The 27,433-nt window shown below is 38.2% G+C and overlaps 1 protein-coding gene across 1 annotated transcript in view; it reads left to right on the forward strand.

Moving 5' to 3' along the window:
• Window positions 1–17,011, forward strand: part of LOC132394007 (AP-3 complex subunit sigma-1) — a 93,117-nt gene extending 76,106 nt beyond the window's left edge. Inside the window, exon 6 of the mRNA XM_059969602.1 lies at window positions 15,643–17,011. Within this exon, the coding sequence (XP_059825585.1) occupies window positions 15,643–15,771 (129 nt within the window). The 3' untranslated portion in view covers window positions 15,772–17,011. The remainder of the gene's footprint in view (window positions 1–15,642) is intronic.
• Window positions 17,012–27,433: the final 10,422 nt, after the last annotated feature.

The following is a 27,433-nucleotide window of genomic DNA, read 5'->3' on the forward strand; positions in this document are numbered from 1 at the left end:
CTTGTTTCCAGACATGGCCCTCCCATCCATGTATCTATCCAAACTTCTCTTAAATGTTGGAATCAAAATCACATCCACCACTTGCACTGACACTTCGTTCCATGCGCAACACCCTCTGATTGAGGTGCTTCCCCTCATGTTTCCTGTAAACATTTCACCTTTCACCCTTAACCATGACCTGTAGTTGTAGCCTCACTGAACCTCAGTGGAAAAAGCCTGCTTGCATTTACCCTGTCTCTACCCTCGATTCTTTTTTTGGGTTCTAGGCATTGTTGACAAGAGCAGTAATTATTTTCCATTTACCTTGCAATTACTAGGCTATTTTAAAGAGCACCTAAGAGTCAACCACTTTGAAATCAATAGAACAAAATTTAAGATAATTACACAATATGCAGGTGCAAATAGAAACCATATGTTTAGTAATACTGAGGGAAAACTAATTTCCATGTGCATGTTTAGTTATTTCTTTCAGGACGGTGAGAAATAAATTTTTGGTTTGTGTGGTGTGGTACTACAGTGCATTTTGCAATGTTCCAGATGACAATCTGAACTTCTTTAGAACCTTTATAATGCTGAAGGGGAACTTTTAGGCCCTTGTGTGTATGGTTCTTTCTTAGAGCAACTGGAATAATTGCACCACCCTGGCTTTTTTCCTATGGTTTCTAACTGTGTGGTTTTCCATCCTCTTTGAATAATGTCTGTCTCCTGTTGCTTATTCATCAAACAGTAGAAATAGTTCAATGTCATTCACTGAAATTTTCAGGTATTAGATCTGTATTCTTGTTTTGGTTCAGTGCATATAGTTTGTGTTTTTTGTGTTCCCTGCAAGTTTTGGTTTTCCATGTCTGATATCATTTCACTGAATACAGTGGATCTGGTTAATTGGACCATCAGTTAATTGGGGCGGCCACTTATTTGGGACAAAACATGAAGAACAAAAGCTAATTGAGAAAATATTTGGGATTACCTTGGTTTATTTGGGGCAGGAGACTTGCCAAGTAGTTTCTAACTGGTGTCAGTTGGTGCAGTTGTGTTACTGTTAGATACTACACCATGCTTAGACTGAACTGTTTTTAGATAGTACGGTTGTGTGTGCTTGTTATCCATTTGAGCTAATAGACACGATTCAAAAAGCAATACAGGCCCTAGAGTTTGTCATTGATAGTTAGTAAGGAGTATGCAGTCAGACAATTTGGAACTGTTTTGCTCACTGTGGTTTTAAGCATTCAGTCTTGGAGGTGCCGGAAATGGCCAGGAGTGTAAATAAAACGATTTCAACAAGTTAGGATCTACAAAGAAGTTGAAGGTATTGACAATCATCCTGAATGTCACCATAAAATGAAGATTATCCTTTATTGCAATTGGTGTCTGTGCTGATTTTGTTCACTTACAGTTAATTAAAAGAATACAGCAGGGTACACTGGATGAATTCCTCAGCCAATAACTATTAGAAACTAATACAATTTGTTCTGTGTTTCATTTAAATGCATAATTTATCACATAATTAAACAGTAGTTTGACTTTTTTTTTAATGCCTTTTATTTATTTCCATGAAACTTTGGCTAATTGGGGCAGCTGCTTAAATGGACCAAAATGTAATGATTCCAATATGCCCCAATTATATGCAATGAGGCTCATGTCAGTGTCCTTAATGTAGAATAGCACACCACTCCTTGTACAGCTCTGTACTGTGACCACTCTAAAATGTTTACTACTTATTACTATCTTTTTAAAGTGTAAAACCAAAATCTGAAGGAACAGTGTCAATCTACTTGTAGATCTGTATAGTTATTAGACTCAACCTCCAGTAATCTAGTATTTGATTTGTTTTCTAACATTGATGTTTGAGCATCTGGCTCACTGGGGCCCTGTTTCCCACACTCCCTTTATATGGTTCATGGGAACACTTTATTATACTATAGTGTAACACCATATTTTTAACAGATAAAGGTGAAATAAATGTGTTTTAATGGGAATAATATCCAATTGTCTAGAAAATCTGCAAACCCAGCACCACTGAAATCCTGATAGTACTAAATTATCAGAGCTTTTCGCTGTTTATAATTGAGTATAGCAAACTGTCCTTGGTTATAAGAACTGGGAAAAGATGGGACATTTTGAAGTTGGAATTGAACTATGTCATTGGAATGAAGTGTGAATGAAATCTTCTTTTTCCTATGCAATTCATATTATAGTGAGCTGGTTTTTGATTCTGGCACTTGGTGTCAGTAGTGGCCAACCTATTCGGAAGTATATTGGACCCTGCATATTTAAACCAGTATTGACTTTTTGCAGATTGGGATATTGAGTAAGAAACCTTTGGCTACGGAAAATATATTGCATTCAAAACATTAGAGAAGTGATGTGCTTATACATTTATAAACTGTTAATCCTGCATTTCAATATAATTAAATTATATGGATTACCAAGTAGAAATTTTAATTGAGCCTTTGAGTTAATTGTTTCAATATCTGTTTTTCATATGGTTGAACAATATGTTCATTTCCCCATCACATCTGACAAAATTTTGTCAGTCTATCAAAGTTGTATCAAATATATGCAAACTTTTAAAAGAAAATTGTGCTTAACTCCTGCTGTAAAATGAATGCATCGTCTTTTGAATAATATTTTTATTTCTTAAATATAACTTTTATAAAAGTAATTATTCTCTATTTATTCAGGAAAAGGAGTTTAGTAGTTGGATTGTAACTCTTTAATGTTTGTGAGTAACTGGGACTGAGCCTGAATGTAGTTTGTTGAGGATGCTCATTAACAGAAACCTTGACTGAGTTTTCTTAGAATTTTATTATTGTGTTACTGAGAAATGACCATACATTTGTTTTGACCATTATCCATTGATAACAACCAAAGATTTCAAGAGAAATCAAAAATCAACTGATACATCAGCAAAGTCCAAAGTCCATTGTGTATTCCTTAAACAAATGGGAGGTATGCACAGTAATTTTCTGGAATTTTATCTTCTGATTTAGTCAAATTTGCTGTATCAAGGGGTATACAACCCATTATTTAAAACATAGATCAATGCAGCATGGGGACATGCCTTTTCACCCTCAATGTTGTGCTGACTAAATAATCTTATAATTAAGTGCCTAATTCATAAGCCTATCTAAGATTCTCTTAAACAACTCTATTGTATTTACTAACACTACCACGACTGGCAGTGTATCCTGTGTCCCCGCCAAAATTTATGTGGGATGTAAACTTGCTCCACACATCTCCTTTGAATTTACCACCTATCATCTGAAATGCATGCCGTCTAGTATTAGACATTTTGATCTTGGTAAAAAGATGCCAGCTATCTGCTCTAATCTATGCTACTTATAACCTTATAAACTTCTGTCAGGTGTCCCATTGTCCTTCCACCACTCCAGAGTAAACAACCCAAGTTAGAACATGCCCTCTAAGGCAGGGAACATGCTGGTAAAACTCTTCTGCATCCTCTCCAAAGCCCAAATATCCTTCCTATGATGGGAAACAGAAAAGAATGTAATGCTCCAGATGTGGCCTAACCAGAGATTTTTTTAATATAAAGATATAATGTAATTTCCTGACTTTTGAACTCTGTGCCTCAGTAAAGGCAATAATGCCGCTGTTTCTTTACTGCCCTATTAACATGTGCAGCCACTTTCAGAAAGTTACAAACCTGGAATTCAAAATCCATTTGTATAACAACACTGTTCTTGTAGAGTATGTTCCTTTTTTTTTAAAAAAAAGTGCTAAATGAGGAATGTTACGTATACATAGCAAGAACAATGACGGAGTATTAGGATGAAACATTTTTACTGAGTCATGTTAGCCATGGTATATGTGGGGCAACTTACAGTGCAGGGGCAACAAACCGGGCCTACCAAGATGAAAAACATGAAAATGCACACCAAAGGAGAAAGCCTTCCACTCATAGGAGGCCCAACTGATGCATGTGCGATCAGTCAGCCATATGCGTGCTTGCTACATTCTCACATTAAATCTGATGCAGTACATTTCAAGGAGCTACCAGCAACATCTCCACAAAATCTTCCAGCAGTATAAATGAATGATGTCTCTCAGCTCCACCCCCCTCAGCATCAATTATATTCAATTGCCCTCATGAACAGGTAATGCTGTTTCTATACCCTACACCAAACACCTGAAATAGATATTTGGAGTTCCCCCACGGTAAGTGATTATCAACAAGAGAGAAATGATTCACAGTAGTTCTGAACACCATGTTGAAAAGGTGCAGCAATCCCATGGGAAAACCCTAGCTTCTGTGTACTCAGAGTGGAGGAAGATTATCTACCTTGCTGTCAGGGCATCTATCCCAGAAGAACTGCAGTGATTACAGCACACCACTATCTTCTCAATGAGGGTTGGACAATAAGTGTTGGCCTTGCTAACAGCATTCACTTAACACTTAACTAAATTAAAAAGAATCATTATTGCCTATGCTTCTGTCCATTGGGGCTCCATTATCAGTGCTATTGCTGTCTGTTAGTATATTACAGCTTCTTTTGACAATTAGTCCATTAAGCTGCACCACGTCTAGCAATGAATAGAAAGAAAATTCAGTCGTCTTCATTTCAAAAGTAGTAGGCAATTATGCAGGAGGTTAAACTCCACAAAGCAAGTGTTCCAATACAACTGTACATGTTACTCTGCGGGCATGTCAATGCAAACCATCTGAGGTAAACTTGGCAAAAAATAGGCTGGAACAATAGAGAGTGGCTGCCTAGAAGCTGGAGTGAATCTCAGTTTAAAAATGGGCCTCTGAATATAGATGGCAAGTCTGGACAAGACAAACCTACTTGGTACAGAAATGGTTGAGAGAGGATTTGATAGAGGTGTACAAGATTATGACTGGTTTGGATAAGGTAGAGGCGGGGTGCTGTTCCTGTTAATGAGTGCTTCAAGGATCAGGGGTCACTGATTGAAAATCCTGGGCTAAAAGTATCAGGGTAATGTGGAGATATGTATACTTTGATGATTACCTTGAACTTTGGAAAAACCTTTTGACTCAGGTAGCAATTATGATCAGGAACTCAATACTGGCAGGGGTGGAAGGGATGGAATCAACCAGAGCTTCTGAGAGGGGATTGGAAATACTTTGTTGGGCTTTAGGAAAATGGAACTTGTAAGATTCCTGTAGCTGGCAGTTAACTCATCTTTGATGAACTAAGTAGCTTTCTTCTGTCCCTCAATAACACCATGATATTTTGAAGCCCACCAAATAGGTGAATTTTTGGACATTTCGCACCAGTGCATCCTACCCCCTCACAGAAGATATGGAGCTACACCTCCTGAAATTCATCTTACTTTTTATTGGTGACAATATTTTGCAGCTTTAACAGTGGACTGGGACTGGGGAGCAAAAGTTATAAGAGATTGGAGAGGCTGGGACTGCTTTCCTTGGAGTAAAGTAGAATGGAGAGGGGTGATCTTGTAGAGACACGGTAGCATAGTGGTTAGCACAGGCTTTACAGTGCAGGCGACCTGGATTCAATTCCCGCTGCTGCCTGTAAGGAGTCAATACATTCTCGCTGTGACTGCTTGGATTCCTCTGCATGCTCTGTTTCCTCCCACAGTCCATAGACGCGCTGGTTTGTAGGTTAACTGGTCATTGTAAATTGTCGTGTGATTAGGCCAAGATTAAATTGGGGAATTGCTGGGCAATGTTGATTGATGAGCTGGAATGGCCTATTCTATATTTTATCTCAATAAATTAAAAAAATATAATTTGGAATGGTGTTAAGAACTACAAGTTCATGCACACAGAATCCAGCAGAAAGGAGCCAGAACCATCTCCCAAATTGGCCACCCACCTATCCAGCGAATATTTCCTGCCCCATCCTTTCCCACAGCATTCTCAACCCCACTTTGTGTTTGCCCTGCTGCATTATGAATTAAATATAACAGTTTATGGTGAATCATAGCATCCTAATTCCAATCCTTTCAACCCAGAAGAGTACTTGGGCAGGTAAGAGGTAGACGATTTAGAGGAGGTTTAAGTAAGTCTTTACCCCACCCAAAGAACAAGCTGAAATCTTGCTTGATGGGGTAATAGAGGCAGATACTCTCACAGCACTTTAACTATTCAGACAAGTAGTGGTTAATGAGATCAGTTTAGATGCATACTTAATACTTGATGGTGAGCACAAACACAATGGGCATAAGAGCTTGTTTCCATGTTGTATGACTCTATAATATCCAATAATATTGAGTCTTAGAAAGTAACATTACATTTTGACTTAATAATAGTGAAAACAATTACACATTGTTCCAGTACACATAATTAAGCTTGGCTTTAAGCTCAATTTTCGAAGCCAAGTACAAGACCTTAAGAATCTTATTTTTATTAATAATTTTTTTCAGTCTATCAGCAGCACCGGTAAAGCCAGAATTTATTGCCAATCTCTAATTGCCCTGAAGAAGATCATGTTGTGCTGTTGACTTAAAACATTGCATTTCTTCTGTTGAAATTACTCCCACAGTGCTTGTTGGTTAGAGATCTCCAGCATTCAGAATTAGTGATGGTGAAAGCATGGTGATTATATTCCCAAATCTTGTTGGTCCAGTTTTCATGTGCCTGCCTTTGACATTCAATGGGCATTATCCTATTATCCATGCCATAGACAATTATACCATTGATAATAAATTCAACTGGACTAGTCAGATAAACGTGACAGCTACAAGGGCAGGTCAGAGGCTGGCTACCCTGTTGAAAGTGACCTGGCTCCTAATGTCCAGTATCTGAGGCACAAGTCAGAAGAATGATGGAATTATTCTTCACTTGTCTGAATGGTTGAAACTCTAAAACCATATTCAATAAATTCAACACCATTCAGGATATAGCTGCCTGTTGGTTGACTTCCCATCTACAATTCAAAACATTAATTCCCTCTAACACTAAAACATAGTAACTGTGCATCTGGACTACTTGAATATATCACTCAGACACATGAACTACACCATTAAGAAGATTGAATGATGAAAACTGTGACACAGGTTACTTGGGAGAATGATGGGTAGTTCTCCTCACTAGAGATGGTCTTTGAGTGGCTCTTTTATGGTACAAATGCTACTTATCACTTAACAGGTCAAAATGGAACCTCTTACTGGATGCAGGCAAAGACTGTTTCATTTGATACGGAGTTGTGAATAGAATTGAATAAAGTGCAATAATCAACAAAATATTCTCACTTTCTACCTTGTGATGAAAGGCAGGCCATTGATGACATAGCTGATGGTGTCTGAGCCTAAGACTCTGCAGAGGAAGCCCGAGGTCTGGGATGAATGAGTTCCAACAAGCACAATCATACTCCAGCAATTTGCTGTTTGCTCCAAATTTCAGAATCAGCCGTCTTCAGTCACAACCATCTTCTTTGCACAATATACAGTTCAAGCCATGTATGAAAACTCAGTTTTTGTACTGATTTCCATTGGTTTTAATTGTGCCAAAGTTCCTTGATGCCACACATAATCATAGCTGCCTTGGTGTCAAGTTCACTTCCATCTCTCCTCTGGAATTCCTGCTTGTTGGTCCAATTTTGAACCAAAGCTGTGAGAAGGTTTGGAGTTTAGCAAACCTGACAAAATGCAAACTAGGCATTGGTGGCTGGTTATTGGTGAGTAAGTGCCACTTGACAGCATTGCATACAATGCCTTCATTCACTTTAACATTGATTGAGAGTTGCTGGTTGGGTAGTGTTAGCAACAATGGATTTATCCTGCTTAGTCTTAGTAATGCTCTGTGTAAATTGATCATTTTAATTTTATTCATGTGACTTTTGTGGAAGTTGTTTATATGTGTACTTGCAACAATTTAGGATTTGCATACAGATGTATGTGAATGACTTAAAGCCCTGTGCTTTATAAGCGACATGATCAAAATGTTTTTAAGACTGTTAGCTTGACAGCAGTGCTTTGTAAGGTTCATTTTAGTGGCACTTGGCCTTCAACTCAGAGGGGAGTTCCTGTCTTAATGGTCAGAAATATACCACAGGTATGAATTATTATCATTCAATCAGTTTTTTTCATGGATTATACTATGTCATATCATCTTGTCTTGCAATCAATTATTTATTATGTCTAGGAGTTCATGATTTCCACTTGGTTGGTGACATTTACTGTTGAAATTATTACCTTTTGTTTTGTTTACTTTGACATTCACACAGCAAGTTTACCATTAGAAAAAAACATGAGATTATAAAAATGAGTAGAAGTAGGTCCTCATACTCCTCGATCCTGCTTCGCCAGATAGCTGAACTACTGTCTTGATTCTGTTTTCTTGCATTATCCCTATTTGTAATACACACATCCTGCTTTTGGGGAGTTGCAAGGTTGAGGAATGTCCTTTTGATGCTTACCATAGAGTTGAAATCACCTGTCAGTTCAAATTGATTGGAACACTTGGACAGTTTGTCCCTGTAGGAATATTGCTGTTCTTCCTATAAGCCAACTGTAAGTGGTGGGCTATGTAAATTACGTATCAGTGTAATTGATTTGGGGTGGAAATCAACCATTTTAAATTATCAAGGTTTAACTATTAAAGAGAATTACAAAATTGTAATTTGAAATCTGGCATGTTACCACTGCTATACTTACTTGCATTCTCATACAAATCATCTTGTGTTCTGTATGCATGTTAGGATATTCCTAGGTGACTTGTTCAACTACTGCATACTGATGAGCATTCAAAATGTAAAATTTCTTATCAGATGTTAATGGGAGATCAATTGTAAGAGATTTCAGGTTCTCTCTGCTGAATGGGGTTAGTAGATATTCCTGAGCAATCACCAATGATTATTGTTAATGTGTCATACAGACCAGAAACATTCCAGGTTTGATCAGGGATTGGTTCTATTATTTGACTTGTTTCCTTCTCTTGCAATTGACTTTGTTTTTCCTGAGTTGAATGAGAAAGAATATGGAATTTTGCATTCCTGGTTGCAGTTTAGTGACTCAGCTCAAATGTTCGTGTGAACATCAGGAAAACAAAATTGAACTTTGCTGTAATTTGTTTCATAATGTATGGCCAACTGTTGCTTTCTGTTTCACATAAAATATAAATGTTTTGTGGGTCAAGTCCTGGGGCAACTGGCTATGAAACCATGGCCAAGCACGTGTCAATGCTTTTTTTGAATGATTGGGAGGGGGGAAATGGTCTTGTATTGTACTGACACAATTCATGCTCCATTATTTGTGTATAACATTAAAAAGTACATTTCTTTTCCCATAATGGTCTTGAAATGATTTTCCACTTTCCAAGACTGATGACTTTTCTAGCAATTTCCATTCTTCTCTCTTACAGACTTTTATCTTTCAATCTCCCAGACAGGACAGATAGATACTGTTACTATAATCTCTCAGGTACTGCTGCCTTTAAATGGCCCACCATAATTCCTCTTGTTGTTCACAAATGGAAAGCAAAATGATGTCATCGTAGTTGTGGGTCATGTATGGGAACCATGGGAAACTTGTTATTCTACACCTCCTGGTAGGGATTTTATGAGGTTTAGATATCAAATTGTTAACTTAATGCTTCCTATAAGTTTCTCTTCATTTTGTTCTCCGACTTGTAGACTTCATTTTGTTTTCTCTTTCTAGTAATTGCATGCATGTAGAGTGTAACGTCAGACGGGAAACGTGAATCATGACCATTATAATTTTCATCCATATTTAAAGGTTGTCCTATGAAAAGATTTAAAGAAGGGGCTTGGTTTAACTTACCAAGCACGTCTACAGTGCTTATCTACTCATCTGTAATTTTGACTAAACCAAATTATAAAACAAAATGCTGCATTCATGAGTTCTCATGCAAGGATGTTTATCTGAAACCTTGATTGTTAATCCTTCATGTTGCTTTATTTTTCAAGTTGTATGTAGAAGTTCCTTTGGAATCCATTAAAATTTCTCTGCACTTTATGTGCAACTCTTCTGTAGTAATTTGTAATAAAATTGTATCATTTTTATTTGGTTTCTCAAATTCTTTGAGTTTAACATTTTTTGTCACTTTTCCACCTGTGTCGTTGTTACTAATCATTAATGAAATTTTTATTTTGGAACATTAATATACATATATATATATAAAGACTAACAAAATAATTTCATTCCTCTACATTCTCAAATTTCTCTAATGCTCAGCCTGCCATTTTTCTACATGCTTTAATATTTTTAAATTTGCTATATCCAAAATACTAATTCTGTGTTTTACTTATTAAAATGTTAGCTGATCTCTTACAGATGAATTTCTAGTTTGTGTTAAAGCCATTAATAATTCCTTTGCTTGAACTGCATGAGCTTGACCAGTAATTATTCTTTATTAAAGATGCATGACCTGATAATATTGTTGGATGGGTATATGTGCAAAATCTTTTATACTTCCTGTATGCATTGTGATTAAATAATACTATATTTGCCTTTAATATAGGATGTGTATCACTTTGCTTTGCTTTCCTCAATTTCTGTTGAATAATGGGATGTTTTCCCAAGGTGGACATGAATGCTTTAATATAAATCCTCAATTGTTTTAAGCTAAAAGCACAGCAATGCTGAGCGTATACAAAACATCTGAGAAAGTAGATTAATGTTCAGAATTGAGTGACTTATCAATAAATTCTGTCCGATAAATTGATGTTTTCCTATTGCTGGCTGATTATTTGTCATTTTCAAAGGCATTTTAGAAGTATTGAGCCTAAACATTATGTAAAAATAACTGACTTGGGTCGTAATTGTTGTGGTGAAAATGAATGATCTGTCCACTTCTGGAATCACCTAAATGTTGCAAGTGAAACAGTAATTGGAGGTTACAGTCATTCTCTAGATTACAAAATTTAGTGAAGTTGATTTTGTTTGAGACTGTAATGAAATGGAGGAAAGTACAGCAAAATTGACTTTGAGATAATTAAAGATCCTCCTCCCCCGTGTAAAATAATGTATATCCTGCTAATAATTTCTGTTTTTTTTTAATCTATTGGGCTTTTATTGGTTAAGCGAGTTATGGCCATCTCCAGTTGCATTGATCCAAATGAGTTTAATCTTTGATAAACTAATGGTTGGACTGATTGCCTGAAATGACCAAGCTTATTGAAAAACTGGTTTATTACTGAACAACATAAATGGATAGAATGGTCCCTGAAAAACCTAATGGAAACCATGAAGGAACAATAAAGATCTACATGCATTGTTTCCATAAATCATGATTATGCTGAGAGATTGGGTTAGCCCTGACAGAAGTTGCTACCAAGGTTAGCATTAACAGGTTCCAAAATGTACCAGAAATTTTTAATAAAACCACCGGCATTTGCCTAGTGCTGAGGAAAAGTACATCCATTTTTGTTTAATTGTTAGAAATCTTGCCTAATGTATTTTGAAAACTTTTAATTCCCATTCCAGAGCACTGATAAGTTGATAGATCTGTGTAATTCTAAAGGAGTGCTGCGTTCTTGGTTGGCACCTTTTGAATAAAGCATTAAACCAAGATCTCATCTGAACAGGTCTAGTAGCACCAGTGGGGACAAAACATGTATGCCAACATATCAGGTCCAGACCCTGTAACAAGGCCAAAGGAGAAGATTGCATAGCAGTACAAGGGAGGGGTGTAAGAAAAGCTGATAGATAATAGTGAAAGCAGACAGGGAGAGGGTGAAGGGCAGATTGAACAAAATGCACAAAGCGAGAATAAAACTCAGTGAACAGATTTGTTTGCACCTCTAACTATAGAATGCCCTATCACTACTCCTCTTCTCCCCCTTGCATTATGAACCACAGGGGCACACTCAGTGCCCGAGATTCAGTCACTGTGGCTTCCACTGGTCCCTGCCACTTCCACAGTAACCATGTTGAGTGGAACGACCACAGGGGTACTCTTCACTGGCTGCCTGTTCCTTTTCCCTGTCCTGACAATCACCCAGCTGCCTGTCCCCTACACCTTAGGGGTAACTACCTCCCTATCTGTCACTCATTCTCCTGTATCAGCTGGAGGTCATTGCCTGCAGCTCCAGTTCTTTAATACGATCTCTTAAGGGGCTGCAGCTGGATGCTCTTTGTGCAGAGGTAGTTATCAGGGAGGCTGGGGATCTCGCAGAGTTCCCACAACCCACTCAAAGAACATTCCACTAACCCTGGATCCATTCTCGCAGCACTAGCTATGTATTAGTAGACAAAAAAAAAGGGAAAACACAGTTGCTAGAAACTTAATTCGAGCTTCTGCTTGTTCTCACCCAAGCCTTGTGCCAAAGCCTAGTCACTGTAACACTACCTATTCTAACACTGCTCCCTCCAACAATAGCCAATTCTGCTTACCCCTTGCTTTTTTTTGGTTGGCCTTTGCCAAGTGCCTAAGAGATCTTTATGGTTGTAACCCGCGGAATAGTCTTGAAAGGCCCCAAACTCTTTTTAAACCTCTTGTTGCCTCAGCCAAACAGTGACTGCTTGCATTGAATTCAGTCCACCAAAAAGAGAAACTATTTTGTCTCTTGCTGTTCTTTTGCTTTTAATATATCTATGCCCTTGGAATTCTCTTTCATCTGGTCTGCTAGAACGACCTCATGCCTTCTGATTTCCCTCTTAAGTGTACTCTTGCATTTCTTATACTCCTCAAGTATTTTATTTGTTCCTTGCTGCCTATGCCTGTTAGGCAGCTCCTCCTTAACCAGGTCTTCAATATCTCTCTAAAGCCAAAAATGCCCAAGCCTGTTAGTCTTGCCTTTTATTCTGGCAGGAACATACAAACACCATACTCTCAAAATTTTACTTTTGAAGTCTCTCACTTACCAAGAATGCCTTTTCCAGAAAACAACCTGTCTCAATCCAGATCCTTTCTGAAACAATCAAAATTGGCCTCTATCCAATTTAGAATCTCAAAATTTCAGCCCTATCCTTCTCCATAATTATCTTGAAACCGATGAAATTATGATCACTAGATCCAGAGTGATCCTCTGCTCACACTTCAGTCACCTGCCTGTTCCATTCCCTAATTAGGGATCCAGTATTGCAGTCTCTATAGTTGGGATATACATATTGATTAAGGAAGCATTGCTGAACACATTAGACAATCTCTAACCCAATCAGCCCTTTCACTGTCGCAATTTGTATGTGGGTGTTCAAAGTACATTTATTATCAAAGTATGTATACATTAATGCAACCTTGAGATTCGTCTCCTAACAGGCATGCACAAACTAAGAAACATTTTTTTAAAAAAGAGGACAGTCAAACACCTAATGTGCAGAGATAGAAAACAAATCAGGCAAATAATAAACACAAGCTCATAGCATTCTGAACTGAAGTCCACAAAGAGTCTGTCCGTAGACCCTTATTTCAGTACAGAGCTGGGTAAGTTTCATGGAGCTGTGAGCTGAACCATCTCAACCCTCCTCACATGTCTTGATACCCTGACCTTTTCAATTTGGCTTGTCACCTAAAAGTTGTCCAGACATTGACTTCAGTAATCTCAATATGTTCTGGGGCCTGGACCCCACCACCTCGATTCAGCCTGTACCCGTTCTTTCCAATTCAGTGCCAAAGTTTATGGGGGGGAAAACACAGGAGATTGGGGTTGGGGGGATAATAATGATGAAATGGGGAAACAGACATGGTGGGCCAAATAGCTTTATCCTAGTTTTAAGACTTTTCATCACAAGTTAAAATCACTTACTTTCACAACCTTATGTTTCTTGCAACAGTCTGCAACCTCTCTACAAACTCGCTCTTCTAAATCTCACAGAATGTCGGATAATCTGTAATGTAATTTCGTTAGTGTGGTCACCCCTTTCTTATTCCTCAATTCTACTCATATAGCCTCAGTAAATGAGTTCTCTATTCTGTCATGTCTGAGTGCTGCTGTGACATTTTCCCTGATTAGCAATGCCACTCCTTCCCCCTATAATCTGTCCCACTCTATCACGTGACTAGGCTAGAGTTAAACTGGGGAATGCTGCATGGTATGGTGCGGCTCTAAGGGCCTAAAGGGCCTGTTCCACACAGTATCTCAATAAATATAAAAAATGTCTAAAACAACAATACCCCAGAACATTGAGTTGTCAGTCCTGTCCCTCGTCTCACTGATGGCTACAATGTTATATTTCCACATTGTAATCATTGCTCTGATCTAATCTACCTAACCCACAATTCTCTTTGTATTGAAATAGACACAGCACAGAACATGTATTATTCCCACCATGCTCAGTCTTTATAAATAGGTTTAACAACATCTTTCCCCATAGGCATTCCATTAGCTCCCCATCCCTCTCTAACTCTAAATCCCAGAGCAGCACTAGTAAATCTTCCTCTAAGGATATTAATTCCCTTGCCGTTCAGATGCAAACCATCCTGTCTGTACAGCTCCCACTTTCCCTGGAAAGGAGCCCAATGATCCAAAAATCTAAAGCCCTCCATCTTTTTACCATGTGTTAAACTGTATTATCTACCTATTTCTGTATGTGGCACAGGTAGCAATCCCGAGGTCACAACCTATGAGGTCCTGTCCTTTAACTTAGCACCTACTCCCTAACCTCAGTATTTCGTCACCCCTTCTGTTTTTGTCATTGGTACTGACATGGAACATAGCCTCTGGTTGCTCACCCTCCCACTAAAGAATACTATAGACAGTCCGAGAGGTCACTAACCCTAGCAGTTGGGAGGTAACATACCATCTGGGAATCTTGTTATTGTCCACAGAACCTCTTCTCTATTCCCTAATGGTACAGCTCGCCTCTTTTACTCCCTTCCCTTCCAAGTTACAGAACCCTACTCGGTGCCAGATATCTGACTGTTGAGGCTTTCCACTGCAAGGTCATTCCACCCCTTCTCCCACCCACCACAGTATCCAAAGTTGTTATTGAGGGGAATGACCCCACAGGGCTATCCTGCACTTGCTGCCTATCCCCTTTTCCCTTTCTGACGCTGACCCAGTTACCTCTGTCTTGCACCTTGGGTGTAACTGCCTGGCTGTTTTGCTTGACAGTCAACCCCTCAGCCTCCTGAATAATCCAGAGTTCATCCAGCTCCAGTTCCCTACTATGATCTGTAGGAAGTTGCAGCTGGATGCACTTCTTATAGGTATAGTCAAGGACACTGGAGGTCTCCCTGTGTTCACACATCCCGCACAAGTGCATTCCTTTTTCATGCTTGGCATTCCCACTGCTCCAACTGTGTAATAAAAAAGGAATGAAGGAAAGCTACCTGAAGAATCTACCTAGAACATCTGCACCTCTTCTCTGAAACCTCTGAGCCAAAACCTCAGGATCCCCAACCCTAACTCTGGTCCACTCACACAGTAGCCACTCTGCTTAAACCCAATTACCGTTTCTTGGTCCTTGCAGAGTGCCTAATTAACCTGTGATCTGTAGTGTGCAGAATGTCCCGATGGGCAGTGCTCAACTTTTCATTTCTCACTGCCTCCATGCACAGTCAAATGGCTGCTGGTGGTCTGTGGTGCACAGAATATTCTATAAATGCTGAGGGAAATATTTGTTACCAACAATAAAATAGTGTTAAAAGCATGCACTTATTTGTTACACATAATGAACAATGAAAAATAGCTTAACTTTTCAACACCTTTCATGAATGTATTTCTGAATACCAGTTTTGTACTGTTGAGTATTTTTCTACTAATTGTGTTTTTATATATATTGCATCTTGTTTAGGCTGGTTTTGCAGGAGCTCCAGCCAGGGCTGTATCAGCAGTAAAGAATATGAACCTTCCTGAAATTCCTCGAAATATTAACATTGGAGACATCAGCATTAAAGTGCCAAACCTGCCGTCGTTTAAATGAGAAAATATCCTCAGCTTCCAGTTTGGAATATTTTCTAATAAAGGTTTACCATGCAACTGTCTACCAAATAAAGTGTCTAAGTAGTATCAGAAACATTGGGATATTGTATTCTAAGTTGCGCCAGTAAAATATAAGCATTTTGTTGTGCTTGATTTATGTTTAAGTCTAGTTTCCTGTGTATTGTTTCATTTACATTGACATTCCAGTGCTCTATGAAGTGACTTTTAATTGTGTGCTGGCTGCTATTTAAGATTATTTAAGTAACAGTGATTTAGTACGATCTGTGCTATCAAACTATTCTTTGTATATCTGATGATTTCCATATAAATGTAAAAGAACATTCTGACTATTTTGGGAATATTTGTATTTATTCAGATCTGTTGTACAGTGGAGCTGATGAAAATTTTCATTAGGTTCCCACTTGCAGTATTATAGTTTAAAAAAAGTTATAACAGATCTTCAAATGTGAAGGTTTTGCCATCCTTTCCATTCAGGGCCAGCTTCAGCAAACATGTTATTTGCAGTTTTTTGTTGTCTGCATATTCCTGATAACTTTACATGAATTTATATTCAATGCAGACATTGTTAGACAACGTTAAGGACAAAGTCAACATGGAGTTTGAATTTTAAAATGCAAGTCCAATTAGGGCTTTTTCAGCTTGGCGTGCCTGGGATTGAAGGGATAAATCTTATCTTAATACAAATGCATACTGGTTTACGAACAATATTTGCGCCCTTTAGACTTGTAGGTCTTACCTATAGTTTCTAAAAGTTGTTTAAATTTTATAATAAAAATGCTAGACCATTAAGCACAATGTTAACCCTATGCATTACTTATATAAATACTTAAAGAACAATTGTGAAATATTCATTAGTTATAATAGCATCTATGACCGAAGTTTACTTGAAGTTATTGACAGACATTCAAAAAAAAACTTCCAGTGGTGAAGGAGAGAAATAAGGTATCTGTTGAGCCAAAAAGGAGTTAGTCAAGGGAAGTCTACCTGGGTGGAATTTAAAGATTGGTGAGTGGCTATGGTGCCTATATACTACAACTTGAAATGTTTTGAAAAATAACATATTTACAACCTGAAAAGAATGTTAATTTTGTTTTAAGTTTCATTGCAGGAGAATACTTACAAAGTCGTGAATGCATTGACATTGCACAACATAAATAGCTTATAACTGTATCACCTTATTTGTTACATTGTTAATAAAGTTATGTTTACTTTTGCTTTGATGCTTTGCAATCGAAATCATTCATACTCTTCACACTCTATGGGTGCGTCTGCATTTTAGTGAAATGCCTAAACCTTACAAGCAAAAAGGAACTCGTAGACATGGGTTATAAGTCTGAAATATGTAGCTGGTTAAATAATGCAGCATAGGAGTTGACCCTTTTAATTTGCCTCATTCCAGGTACACAAAGCTTTAAATACTACACTAACAATTCATTTGTGTTGTACTTGCTTCAGTGTTTATGTGCTCAGTTAAAGCAGAGTAGTTAGGAACTTAGTGTTCTTTACAGCCCAGAAGGCAAAGTTTTATCAGAAACTGGTTTTATCACATGGTATGGCAGGCAACACATGAAGAAGAGGAGGCCATTAATTTATTTGCATTATGCAGTCCTGAATCTCAAAGGTAATTAAATAGCCAGGTAAAAAAGCCATCATAAACAGGCACACAGCCTGCACTTGTGCACTTCGAGGATTGTCAAACACTTGTAAATTTGTTGGAGACTCAGTTGGAGCTGACCCAACATATAATCTAACTCAAGTGTGAGACAAAGGCCAGGTGGATATTTTCACCACTAGAGCCTTCCCAGCATTTCCATTCCATTTACCACAGAACACCTGAAGCATGTCTGGATAGGTTGGATTGGCAAGAATGTGTGCTCCATCAATTTCTGATATCTCTCTGTGAATAACAACAGCCAAAGGGCAACCTTATTATAATAGTTCAACAAGATATCCCTAGTTTTGTATCCTGTGCCTAAATTTATAAAACCCAGAATTCCTCTGCTTGCCTAGTTACAGAACACCTCAGAATCAGGTTTATTTTCACCAACATGTGTTGTGACATTTGTTAACTTAGCAGCAGCAGTTTAATGCAATACATGATATAGAAGAAAATCTATTACAGTATATGTATTTTGAATAGACTAAAAATTGTGCAAAAAAACAAATTGTATTTAAAAAAGCGAGGTAGTGTCCAAGGGTTCAATGTCCATTTAGGAATCGGATGGCAGAGGGGAAGAAGCTGTTCCTGAATCGCTGAGTGTGTGCCTTCAGGTTTCTGTAGTTCCTGCCTGATGGTAAAAGTGAGAAAAGGACATGTCCTGGGTGCTGGAGATCCTTGATCATAGATGCTACCTTTCTGAGACACTGCTCCTTGAAGATGGCCTGGGTACTTTGTGGGCTAGTGTCCAAGATGGAGCTGACTAAACTTACAACCCTCCACAGCTTCTTTCAGTCCTGTGCAGTAGCCCCCCCCCCCCACCCCCATACCAGACAGTGATGCAGCTTGTTAGAATGCTCTCCACGGTACATCTATAGAAGTTTTTGAGTGTATTTTGTATATATCAAATCTCTTCAAACTCCTAATGAAGTATAGTTGCTCTCTGGCCTTTCTTATAGCTGTATCAGTATGTTGGGACCAGGTTAGGTCCTCAAAAAATCTTGACACCCAGGAACTTGAAGCTGCTCACTCTCTCCACTTCTGATCCCTATATGAAGATTCAAATGTGTTCCTTTGTTTTACCCTTCCTGAAGTCCACAAACAGCTCTTTCATCTTACATTGAGTGCATGGTTATTACACCATTATATAGACAGAAAAATTTAAATATAATTTAATTAATTACAGTGTGTGTATGTGTATATATAGAATAGATTAGTGAAAAACCAATGTATGTTTTTAAAAAAGTGAGGCAATCTCCATTTAGGAATGGTATGGCAGAGTGGAAGCTGTTGCTGAATTGCTCTTTCAAAAACAGCTTCTTTCATAAGACCTTAAGACATAGGAGCAGAATTAGGCCATCTGACCAATTGAGTCTGCTCTGCCATTCAATCATGGCTGATTCTATTTTTTTTTAATCTCCTCAACCCCAGTTCCCAGCCTTCTCCCTGTAACTTCTGATGCCATGTCCAATCAAGAACCTATCAATCTCTGCCATAAATACACCCAACGACCTGGCCTCCACAGCTGCACGTGGCAACAAATTCCACAAATTCACCACCCTCTGACTAAAGAAATTTCTCCACATCTGTTTTGAAAGGGCGCCCCTCTATCCTGAGGCTGTGCCCTGTTTTCCTAGACTCTCCCATCATGGGAAACATCCTTTCCACATCTATCTGTCTAGGCCTTTCAGCATTTGAAATGAGATTCCCCCCCCCCCTCCCCAATCTTTATGAATTCCAGTGGGTACAGATCCAGAGCATTCCTCGTATGATAACCGTTCATTCCTTGTGAACATCTTCTGGACTCTCCCAATGCCAGTGCACCTTTTCTAAGATGAGGGGCCTAAAATTGTTCACAATATGCAAGGTGAGGCCTCACCAGTGCCTTACAAAGCTTCAGCATCACATTGTTGCTCTTGTATTCTAGGCATCTCAAAATGAATACTAACATGGCATTTGTCTTCCTCAGCACCAACTCAACTTGCAAGTTAATCTTCAGGGTGTTCTGCACAAGGACTCCCAAGCCCCTCTGCATCACAGATTGCTGGATTTTCTCCACAATCAGAGAATAATCCACACATTTATTTCTACTACCAAAGTGCATCACCATGCATTTTCCAACATCATTTGCTAGTTTCTTGCCCATTCTCCCACTCTGTCCTACTGCATCCTACCTGTTTCCTCAACACTACCTGTCCTTTCATCAATCTTTGTACCATCTGCAAACTTTGCAAACTCAAATTCCATCATCTGAATCATTTAAATACAGCATAAAAAGAAGTGGTCCCAACCGACTCCTGCGGAACACCACTAGTCACTGGCAGCCAACCAGAAAAAGATCCTTTTATTCCCACTGGCTGCCTCCTACCAATCAGCCAATGTTCTAATCATGTTAGTAACTCTCCTGTAATACCATGGGCTCTTAACTTAGAAAGCAGTGTCATGTGTGGCACCTTGTCAAAGGCCTTTTGAAAGTCCAGATATACAACATCCACTGCATCCCCTTTATCTATCATACTAAAAATCTCAAAGAATTCATCAGGAAGGATTTTCCCTGAAGGAAACCATGCGGACTTTGTACTATCTTGTCCTGTGTCACCAAGTACTCCACCACCTCATCTTTAACAATTGACTCTAACATCTTCCCAACCACTGAGGTCAGGCTAACTGGTCAATAATTTCCCCTTCTGCTGCCTTCATTCTTTCTGAAAGAGTGGAGTGACATTTGCAATTTTCCAGTCCTCTCGTACCATGCCAGAGTCCAATGATTTTTGGAAGGTCATTTCTAATGCCACCACAATTTCTAACACTACCTCTTTCAGAACTCTAGAGTGCTGTTCCTCTGGTCTGTTTGACATATGTACCTTTAGGTCTCAGCTTTTTGAGCACCTTCTCTCTTGTAACAGTAACTACACCTTCTCTTTCTTGTCACACTACAATACCAGGCGTACTGCTAGTGTCTTCCACAGTGAAGACTAATGCAAAAAACTCAATTAGTTCATTAGCCATCTCCTTGTCCCCAGTTATTATTTCTCCTGCCTCATTTTCTAGTGGTCCTATATCTACTCTCATTTCTTTTTTTTCTCATACTTGAAAAAACTTTTACTATCCTCGTTGATATTATGTGCCAGCTTGCTTTCATATTTCACCTTTTCCCTTCTAATGATTTTTTTAGTTGCTCTCAGTAGGTTTGTATAAACTTCCCAATCCTCTGTCTTTGCACTAATTTTTTGTTTTGTTGTATGCCCCATCTTTTGATTTTACAATTATAGGGGTGATTGATAAGTTCATGGCCCAAGGTCGAAGGAGTTAATTTTAGAAAACCTAGCACATTTATTTTTCAATATAGTCCCCTCCTACACTTACACACTTAATCCAGTGGTCGTGTCCACAGCAGGGGTGATTGATAAGTTTGTGGCCTACGGTAGAAGGAGGTGAGTTATACAGCTCTCATTACATGCACATGCAGTTCAACTCTGAGTGATTATGCAGAAAGTTTGAAGTTAATAGCTCATCTATCTTAGGCCACAAAATTTATCAAATCATCCCTGATGATCCCTTGTAGCTTCGACTTACCTTGTCAACCACGGTTGTACTATTTTACCATTTGAGTATTTCTTCATTTTTGGAATACACATGTCCTGCACCTTCCTTATTTTCCCAGAAATGCATGCCATTGCAGGTCTACTGACATCCATGGCAGCAGCTCCTTCCCATTTACTTTGGCCAACCCTCCTCCATACCACTGCAATTCCCCTTACTTCACTGAAATACTGCTACATCAGACTTTACTTTCTCCCAATCAAATTTCAAGTTAAACACAATCATGTTGTGACCACTGGTTCTTAAGGATTCTTTTACCTTGATTACCTCCGGTTCATTACATAACACCCAATCCAGTATAGCTGATCCCCTAGTAGGCTCAACGACAAACTGTTCCAAAAAGCCATCTCTTAGGCATTCAATAGACTCACTCTCTTGAGATCCATTGCCAACCTGATTTTCCCAATCGACCTGCATGTTAAAATCTCCCATGACTACTGTAACATTGCCTTTTTGATTCGCCATTTCTATTTCCTGTTATAGCCTGTGCTCCACCTCCCAGTCTGTATATAACTGCCATCAATGTCCTTTTACCCTTGCAGTTTGTTAACTCAACCCACAAGGATTCTACATTGTCTGATCCTATGTCACACCTTTCTCTTGATTTGACGCCATTCTTTACCAATAGAGCCACACCACCCCCTCTGCCCACCTTCCTAACCAATATAGTGTGTAACCTTAGACTTTCAGCTCCCAATTACAACCATCCTTCAGCCACGATTCCCGATTCCCTTCTGCCATACTTTGTCTACTCATTCTCCATCAATGTCTTCCTACAGTTGACCACTTATTTATCATACAAGTTTATTATCATCTGCACATTTGAAACTATGTTCTGCACATCCATAAAGATGTACTGGACCAGTCATCCAAGCCCTATCTGTTCTACAACACTGCCTTCCATTAATTTTATTCGAACTTACATATGTGCTTGTCTCAGTGACTCAGTAACAAGTGACATACACACACTAACTTTGTTTTCTTTCATTTGCAATCAGATAGCACAATGCCTATGCACAGAGGTGTCATTCTCTGTACCCCTTTGTGTGCATATGTATGGTGGTGGCGGAGCGGTGAATCTGCTTCAGAATATCACTACACAGTCTAGTCTATGAATGTAGGAGTCCCCAAGGTAACTTCAAGTTCCCTTCTAACACATGAAGTTAAATCTTTAATCATTTAAACCTTGTGTCTCTTATAACCCTAAGAAGAACTTGGTGAATCTGTTCCTGCTGATTGAAGGGAGCCTCTGTGGTGAGGGTATGGAGTCCACTGTTTCACATCTCCTTGAAAGGTCCATGCTTACCATGAAGACCAAAGTAGGCAGCAGACTCGGTATCTGTACCTGGAAGGTCCTCCAGATGGATGAGGTATGGTTCAAATGTCTATGCCATTCAGTGTAATTGAACCACTGGCTGCCAGAGCACAGGGACAAGGATAATATTGAAGTTGCTGACGCCCTGAGCTTTGTTCTTTGAAGAGGTAATTTACCCACTAAGTGTTAGTCATTGTTGAAGCCATGGTGGATAGGCTATCAACAGGTGCATCACAAGTGTGCCACAAAGAGTGTGTGGGAGTTTGAAAGAGAATAGCTAGTGACTGAGTGTGGGAGTGATTCCAGTAGACGTAGATAGAAGTGAGGTTATGAGCAGCATTAAAGCTATAAAGATGTAAAGGGCGTTAATTTTAGATATTAATTTTAGGTGCTATTGGCTGAGAGAAGAGCCTATCCTTTCACTTTAACCCACTGTATAACATTGCACTTTATCAAGATATTAAGAGATATGTGGCTGCTTAAGTATTACATTTACAGTAATAAAATGCTGTTTGTTTCATTGGAAATTGATACCTAACATTCTGACAGCATGAGAAAAATTAATGTACACTGTGGTTCAGATGCAAGCAATTGAAAATGTGAGATGAGTAGAGGAAAGGGATATATTCATGGTAGAGTTGATGTGATAATGTACTTCCTGAGATCAATGGCCAGGCTCTGGGTTTAAGATTGTGATTTCATATGGATTCATCAACCAGAGGATTTTTTTTTTGCTTTTAGGAAAAGCCATTAAAATAAACATTTTGATTCGATCACACTTGATTTGTTTAGACTCAAAGAATTGCATCATAATTTCACCTGGTTTTATTCTGAATCTGCATTGTAGCACAGTGTACTTCTTGGGAACATTGTCAGAATTTGGCAAATGGAGTATCTTCCACTATGCCTGTGTTCTGAACCGAACAATACATCACAAAGTGGCTAATGATTCCATGTAGTTTTACTATTAATCGCTTTTACAATGCAGAAGGAACCTCTTGTCTGAAATTTAGAAGTATTTTGGCACCGTCAGTACTAGAACATCTTATTGCTGCTATCAATTGAGTTTATGTTCAATATTGTAACAATTGCGATCCGAAATGGGTGTTTGGTACCATTTTAAGAATTGTATCATAAGGTATACTCTCCATATTGCAGCCTTAATTTTGTGAAATTTATTAGATTTGGTTTAACCCTTGGTGAAATCTAATAAGAATGATATCTTTACTTTTAAGAAACTCCCATTGCTTGAATAACCCAGTATTTTGAGGAGAGAGAGATTCTGAGAGAATTACACCATAAAAACCTGCTAAGGTAGTGAAAAGTTGCCAGATTCTTGCAGAAAAACATTTTAAATAAATGTGGGAAGATTATCTCATCCATATAGCTTCGTTCATCTATATGAAATTAATGTTTCCTATCATAATCATGTTGATTCTGCTGCAAGCTTCCTCATCTGCTTATGTACACCATCTCCCACTTCACCATTTCTGAAATAGATTACCACTATTGAGATTATTACTGATCAGCAATTCTTTCCATAATATTTCCACTGCCAGTTACCATTTTGTAACATCTGGGGGAGGCTTAGTCTGATGATCTATTTAATACACTTCAAAAAGATTGAGAGATTGTGATAGAGTGAAATATTTCTTGAGGGGATGATCTTTAAAATAAAGACCGCAAGATATAGGAGCAGAATTAGGCTATTTGCCCCATTGAGTCTACTCAACCATTTCATCATGGCTGGTCCGTTTTTCCCCTCCGACTCGATCTCCTGCCTTCTTCCCGTATCCCTTCATTCCTGGACCAATCAAGAATCTATCAACCTCTGCCTTAAATGTACATTAAGACTTAGCTTCCATAGCTGCCTGTGGCAACAAATTCCACAGATTCACAGATGTTGGCTAAAGAAATTCCTCCTTATTTCTTTTTTAAAAGGATGTCCTCTATTCTGAGAGTGTCCTCTGGCCATAGACATTCCTACCATAGGAAACATTGTCTCCACATCTACTCTATCAAGGTCTTTCATCATTCAATTGGTTGCAATCCTGGAATAATTTTTTAAATTAATTTTTTATGAATTTCTACAATGCGACAAAACAAAGAAAAACAGTAAAGGTTTATACAGTGCAAAACATATCAGAAGTACAGTTCATAACAATTAAGAAAAGCACCCATAGTAGAATTGTGTAAAGTCAGTTACCACCCCACCCTCCCACTACACAATTCCAAGCCAACCTTGCGATATATAAAAAGGTATATTGCCTACACACACAAATGCTGGTGGAACACAGCAGGCCAAACAGTATCTATAGGAAGAAGTACAGTCAACATTTCAGGCTGAGACCCTTCATCAGGACTCGAAACATCGACTTTTGTGTATGTTGCTTGAATTTCCAGCATCTCCAGATTTCCTCGTGTTTGATGTATATTGCCTACTACCTAATCTATAATATGTTTACACCTAAAAAAAACCATAAATCTTAATCACAAGAAGCTGGAAGTAAGGAATTTAAATACAAAAGAAAAAAGGGAGGGATGCACCCTTAATCTAAATGGGAATTATGAAAATATTCAAAAAATGGTCCCCACACCTTTTGAAACTTTATGTCCAAATGAAGAAGTGAATAATGAATCTTTTCAAGATCTAAGCAGGACATAATATCTCTGAGCCATTGAGCATGAGTAGGTGGGGCAGCATCACTCCACCTAAGAAGGACTGCACATCTGGCCAAAAGAGGGGAAAAACAGTGTACGGCGCTTAGTCAGAGTCAAATACATGTCAACTTCTCCCAAAGTGCCAAAAAGAGCAATCGGGTTAGGTTCCAAATAGCAATTAAGTATATGAGATAAAGTTTTAAAAACATCTCTCAAGAATTTCTCTGAGCTAGGACAAGCCCAATACATATGAACAAGAGAAGCCTCTCCCCCTTTACACTTATTGCAATAGGGACTAATATCAGGATAGAACCGCGACAATTTAGTTTTAGACATATGAGCCCTGTGTACCACCTTGAACTGTAAAAGGCAGTGGCAAGCTCATAGAGAAGTTGAATTAACTGACTTGAGAATTGAATCCCAAACCTTGTCAGACAAAGAAAAATTTAAATCATGTTCCCAGGCAGTTTTAATTTTGTCAAAGGGAGCTCACCTCAACATCATTAATATATCTCAAATAGTAGAAATTAAACCTTTACCCAATGGATTCATATGAAGAAACAAATCTACATTTTTAAACAGGTACCTCAGGAAAGTTGGGTGTTAAAATATCTAATTTGGAGATATCTAAAGAAATGAGTGTTAGGTAGGCTAAACTTTTACAGACAATTGTTCAAAAGTTGCAAAGCACTTATCTGTGAAAAGGTCTTCAAAGCATCTAATGCCCTTTCTGTGCCGGTCTAGAAATGTTAAATCCTGCATAAAAGGCTGAAAAAGATAATTATGTAGAATAGAACTAGAGAGAGAGAAACCATGAAGCCCATTATATTTTCTGAACTGAGCCCATATTCTCAGAGTGTGTCTGACAACCGGATTAACAATTGATTTAGGCAAATGGCAAGGAAGTGTGGAGATGGAGAGATTCATATTAGAGTTCAACTCCATTGCCACCCATATTGGGCAGTCAGACTGATTATAAAAGTAAGACCGAAAGATAAGACATCGTATCATTGGCTGCCCAGTAATATAAATGAAAATTGGGCAAGGCCTTACCACCTACCCTTTTAGGTTTTTGAAGGGTGAGCTTTATTTAGTCTGGGACATTTGCCCTTCCATAGATAGGACGAAATAATAGAATCTAACAAATCAAAAACAGCTTTAGAAATAAAAATGAGTAAAGATTGAAATAAATATAAAAATTTAGGAAGGATATACATTTTAACAACATTAATTTGACCTATCAGAGACATGGACAAGGGTGACCACTGTGTTGAACTCTGTTTTGTATGATTTAAAAGATTAGTGAAATTTTCTCTAAGAAGGCTGTAATGCCAAGGTAAGTAAATTGATTATTTACTACTTTAAAAGGGAGGTTATAAAATTCTAATAATTGTGGTCCTCTATTGTAAAGAGTTTGCTCTTATATAAATTAAGTTTGTATCCAGAAAGCTGGCTAAATTTGTTAAGGAGTGAAAACATTGGGGGATAAGGAGGTAGTTTGGGTTGATATAAAAAATAAAAGATCATCAGCATAAAGAAAGACTTTGTGCTCAACAGCCCCCCCCCCCCAAATCCCCATCAATTCAGCACAACTTCAAAACAATCACCAATGGCACTATGGCCAAATTGAAAAGTAAGGGACTTAAAGGGCACCCTTGCTGGGTGCCACGTTTAAGATTGAAAGGTTGGGATTCCTGAGAATTAGTCAAGACTAAAGCAGTGGGGTGTGAATATAACAATTTAATCCACATAATAAAACATTGTCCCAAATCAAGTTTTTCTAAAACCACAAAAAGATAGTTCCACTCCACACAATCTAGAGAATCGTGTTTTCTACATCTAGAGAAATGACACATTCAGGAATCCCAGTTGAAGGTGAGTATAAGGTATTAAATAGACATCGTACATTTAAAAAAAGGGAGACGATTTTTAATAAAACCAGTTTGGTCTTCAGAAATAATTAAAGGTAGAATGTTCTCCAATCTATGGGCCAAAATTTTAACATCAACATTTAGCAAAGAAATCAGCCTGTACGAGGAACATTGTATTGGATATTTACCTTTTTCGCTAAAAGAATGATACATGCCTCATTAAATGATACTGAAAATTTACCATGTTTAAACGAGTCAGTTAAGACCAACATTAGTTGAGGCAAAAGCAGTAAGAGAAATGATTTATAGTATCCTGCAGAGAAGCCATCAGGTCCAGGAGATTTACCAGACTGTAGCACAGAAATAGCTGAGGATATTTCCTCTAGTGATAATGGTTCATTCAATTTTGCTTTAAGATCTGGAGAATGTATAGGAATGTTTAAACTATTTAAAAATGCTCGACAGAAATATTATCATTTAGAGATTCAGAAGTATAGAGTCAAGAACAGTAATTCTGGAATGTGTCATTAATTTC

Source organism: Hypanus sabinus, chromosome 5 (genome assembly GCF_030144855.1).
Source record: "Hypanus sabinus isolate sHypSab1 chromosome 5, sHypSab1.hap1, whole genome shotgun sequence".
Lineage (NCBI taxonomy): Eukaryota > Metazoa > Chordata > Chondrichthyes > Myliobatiformes > Dasyatidae > Hypanus > Hypanus sabinus.